Below are 4,200 nucleotides of genomic sequence, written 5' to 3' on the forward strand. Positions count from 1 at the left end.
AAAAAAAAAAAAAAAAAGTGTTGAAATTATATACATAAAACAGAAATAAAGGAAAGGCAAACATTCACAAGCAGAAAATCTATAGGTCTGGGTCAGTGCCTGTAGCTCAGTGGCTAGGGCGCCAGCCACAAACACCAGATCTGGTGGGTTCGAATGCAGCCTGGGCCTGCCAAACAACAACTGCAACCAAGAAGTAGCTGGGCATTGTGGTGGGCACCTGTGGTCCCAGCTACTTGGGAGGCTGAGGCAAGAGAATCTCTTAAGTCCAAGAGTTTGAGGTTGCTGGACTGAGAGTGACAAAGGGAGATTCTGTCTCAAAAAAAAAAAGATACACACACAAAATTTACCATTTAAAGTATGCCATTTAACCTACAATATTCATTTAAAATATTTTCTTCTTTTTCTAGATTAGGGACCCTAAACTGACAACATTTACACAAGGTTAAACAATGGCATCTATTTGAGTTATAAATGTAAGCTTTTCAGAATTATACTTTCAGAGTTATGTCTTCAGTTACGCCAACCTTTTAATATTTTATGAAGAATGTTCCTGAAGCAGAAAGAAAAAAAGCTTTATTTATTATCACAAAGCTACTAACCTGGTTTTTCTTGTGATTGTATCATTGAAGATACTCCATATCTCTCTTTAGCATAATCCTATAAAAAAAGTTTTTATATCATGACTTTTTCTGTAAAGACTAATAGCATAGTGAACATGTAAATACAAATAATGATATTTTATTAATTTAGAGAAATCAGTTTTATAATGTAGAAATCTGTCACTCATTTACATAAAGAAAAAAGAAAAGCACCCAGGTTTTTCGTTGGTTTGTTTTGAAAATCACCATTCCTAGATGGATAGACTACATTTCATAGCATGCTGATAAAATTTACACACACGTACAACACATCTTAACTGCCTTTTTCAAAAAGGAGATGAAACTACTTCAAAGCAGTAGAATAAACAGAGTATAAATTTGCTCTGTGAAGGGAGTAGGATGACGTACTACAGTTTTATTAACTTCCTATTACAGGAAGAGATGTTCAAAGAGAACAAAAGTTTGGGATAAGCTTTCTGAGCACCAGATGTCCACAGTTTTCAGAAATCAGAGATATTAGGTTTAAACTAACCACAACTTTCCTAAGGTAAAACATCATCAAAAAATTCACCAGCTTTCTGCTTCTAAAACCAGTTTCAGGGCACTGGGTTAGAAAGATTCCACACTGACGATATGATAATATCAGATTTCTTGTTACAGGTTTAGGGTTAGGAACGGGAAACAGAAGACCTAAGGTCCAGTCTGTTAACAAATCCCACTTATTAAATAGATACCCGGCCTTTTATTTTAGTATTATTTTACCCCTAAAATGATCATTTCAGATCTTTAGCTATAAAATGACATTAGTCTCCTACAATGTTTACATTATCTCTAGACCCCTGCTATTTGCCTGAGTGTACTGCTAGTTTATATAATTAATTAGATCAAAAATAATTTCCTTAGATTTTTTTCAAGGTAACATAAGATGAAACAATGAATTTCTTTTCTTTCTTTTTTTTTTTTTTAGACGGAGCCTCAAGCTATCCCCCTGGGTAGAGTGCCATGGTATCACAGCTCACAGCAACCTCCAACTCCTGGGCTCAAGCGAGTCTCCTGCCTCAGCCTCCCAAGTAGCTGGGACAACAGGCGCCCGCCACAACGCCTGGCCATTTTTTGGTTGCAGCCATCATTGTTATTTGGCGGCCCGGGCTGGGGATTCGAATCCTCCACCTTAGATGTATGTGGCTGGCGCCTTAGCCGCTTGAGCCACAGGGGCCCAGCCAAACAATGAATTTCTGTCACTCTACAGCTACCTGTTGAAATCCTAAAGATCTAGATTTTGCATGTATACCAAGGCAAACCAAACCAATACATGTAACATACACACATACGTTAACAACACATGTAACATATACACTTAACAACGTGCTTACTGAACTTTTTTCCAATATTAAAATCAATACACATTAAGGACAAGATAACCCAGGCTACAGTAGAGAAATACAGTTGTACAAGGAATTCAGCCCGAAGACAGCATAAATACATTGTTTGAACACACATACAAGGTCTCATCCATTTTAATTTGTAATTATTTCAAATCATTCTTATTTCAGCAACCCATTTGGTCTTCTGAGATGGCCTATTTCTTAGGTAGTTTACCACTAATTCAGAATTTCTCAATATTAAAATCAGGAGCCAGACAGGAATAGAGGTTTAATATTACTACACACACAGCACACATAACTTTGTAGGGTGGTTTCAAACTTTGATATCTGAACCGCACTTAAGTATTACAGGCTGTTACGAATTACTCACGTGATTTGAGGTCACTTCGCCTCAAATGGATCCTCTGCAACCATTCCTACCTACGTCGCTGAATCACATAAAGGAAATAAGTGACACGTGCTCTTTAAAGGTGTCACAGAGAAAGCCATTAAACACACTGGCACATTGTTACTTAACATAACACTGGGAACAGGAGGGCTGGGTAAAGATCGATTACTATCAGTCATTAAAACTTTCCCGGAGAGAGTGCATTATGTGAAGGACTTGCCCAGCCAAGAGAAGCTGGGGGTGGCCCCGCCGCTCCTACTTCCGGGGCAGTTAGTGCTTCGCGTCCACCAAACCCTGGGGACACGCTTCTGGAGGGCCAGAGCTCCCGGCGACCCTGTGAGAATGCGGTCCGGAGCGGGTCTGGTCCAGCTGCCAAGGCAACGGCCCTGGAGGGAGCTCTGGGAGCTAGGACGCCAGACCCGCGGCCCGCGAGGAAAGCGCAGACAGGGACCCCGAGGACAGGTCCCCTAGATCACTCCCCCTCCTCCCTCGGCGCCCGCAACCCAGGTGTCTGCTTTCCCAAGCCCGGGAAAAGAGAAAACCCACTTCCGCCGCCTCCATGACCTCCCGCGGCTTCTCCTGACTCCTGCGGCTGGCGTTGACGCTGGGCATCAGGACGCGAAACAGGGCAGTGGACACCACCCTCCCTCGTAGGCTTCCGTAGGACAGGCCAAAGGGGCTTTCTCCCTCCTGCACAGTCTCCACCCTCCGGGCCCTCAGATTCTCCTGCCTTCCAACACACGCGTTCGGACTCGGCGTGGAGGGGCGACGACAGAAAGATCGCGAGAGCCGCGGCTATCTCGAGATCCCGGAGAGCCGCCCCCGCGCAGCTTCTCTTCCCCTTTTTGCCCCGCCCCCGCGGGAGTTTTCCTGGAGTTGGCTGGAATTCCGGAGAATTTGTCAAGGTGTCCCGGGATTGGCTCTTCAGTTAGTCCCCTCTGCAACTGGTGCTTCTTTCTCCTTTCAGCCCTTTCAGCTCCTCCGGCTTTTGCATTCTGGCTGTTCACTAAAGCACGCATTCAAGGTCAGGCCTTGGTTTTTCGTCTCTGGGACTTTCCCACCGACGCTCTTCCCCAGCGGCGGTGTAGCTGCTTGGGGTCAGAAGAGGCCCCAACGCAGACCATTGCTTATGTGTGTTGGAACACAGACGTGAAATTGCCTTCTAAGGCAGCGTGGGGTACCGATAGTTACCTAAGTGATGAGTGACGTATAAACACAATGGCGGCAACAACAGATTCCACAGTGACCCAGGGGTCCTCAAACTACGGCCCGCTGGCCACATTCCTGTCCTGCTTAGCTGCCGACTTGTCCGGTGCCCACAGTCCGGCCCTCCGCCCTCCAACGGTCTGAGAGACAGTGAACTGGCCCCCTGTTTAAAAAGTTTGAGGACCCCTGCGCCACACAATTGCACTGATTGCCTGGATCTGTTGCATTTTAGGGGCAGTGTATAGTGTTGGTTGTCTAGTGGATGAATCTTCTATTAAATTAGGCTTTTCTAAAATCTAGAAGCAAATCCCATCTGTTATCCTTTTGCTAGTGTGGGAATCTCATCTTTCCATCTGTGAGGTGTCTTCAGGCACTTCTCCCTTCCTTTGGCTCCTTTCCTTGATAGATTATTCTTATTTAGGTCACAGCCCTGGAGGAAGACTACATTTATACTCTTCTGGCCATCATTCTTGAGAACCAGAAGCAATGACCACGTATCATGTGCCTGAGGTCTTGTGACTGCGCCAGTAGAGATACCACAGCTGCAAATGATGCTATGACTTAGTTGAATTTGCAGTAATCTGTTGGCAACCTCCTGGATCTGATTTCTGTAGGAACCATA

General features: G+C 44.6%; 1 protein-coding gene across 2 annotated transcripts in view; it reads right to left on the reverse strand.

The window, feature by feature from the left end:
- Positions 1 to 3,147, reverse strand: part of DARS (aspartyl-tRNA synthetase) — a 97,513-nt gene extending 94,366 nt beyond the window's left edge. The window contains exons 1-2 of one of the 2 annotated variants that reach the window (XM_003794382.3): positions 2,919 to 3,147; positions 600 to 657 (exon numbers count right to left, since the gene is read on the reverse strand). In XM_003794382.3, the coding sequence (XP_003794430.1) occupies positions 600 to 657; positions 2,919 to 2,984 (124 nt within the window). In that variant the 5' untranslated portion in view covers positions 2,985 to 3,147. Of the gene's footprint in view, positions 1 to 599; positions 658 to 2,354; positions 2,659 to 2,918 lie in introns of those variants that run through there. The other variant, XM_023515855.1, reaches the window with a different exon arrangement.
- Between the last annotated feature and the right edge of the window lie 1,053 nt (positions 3,148 to 4,200).

The sequence above is a fragment of the Otolemur garnettii genome, unplaced genomic scaffold (genome assembly GCF_000181295.1).
Source record: "Otolemur garnettii isolate 467f Iridium unplaced genomic scaffold, OtoGar3 scaffold00080, whole genome shotgun sequence".
Lineage (NCBI taxonomy): Eukaryota > Metazoa > Chordata > Mammalia > Primates > Galagidae > Otolemur > Otolemur garnettii.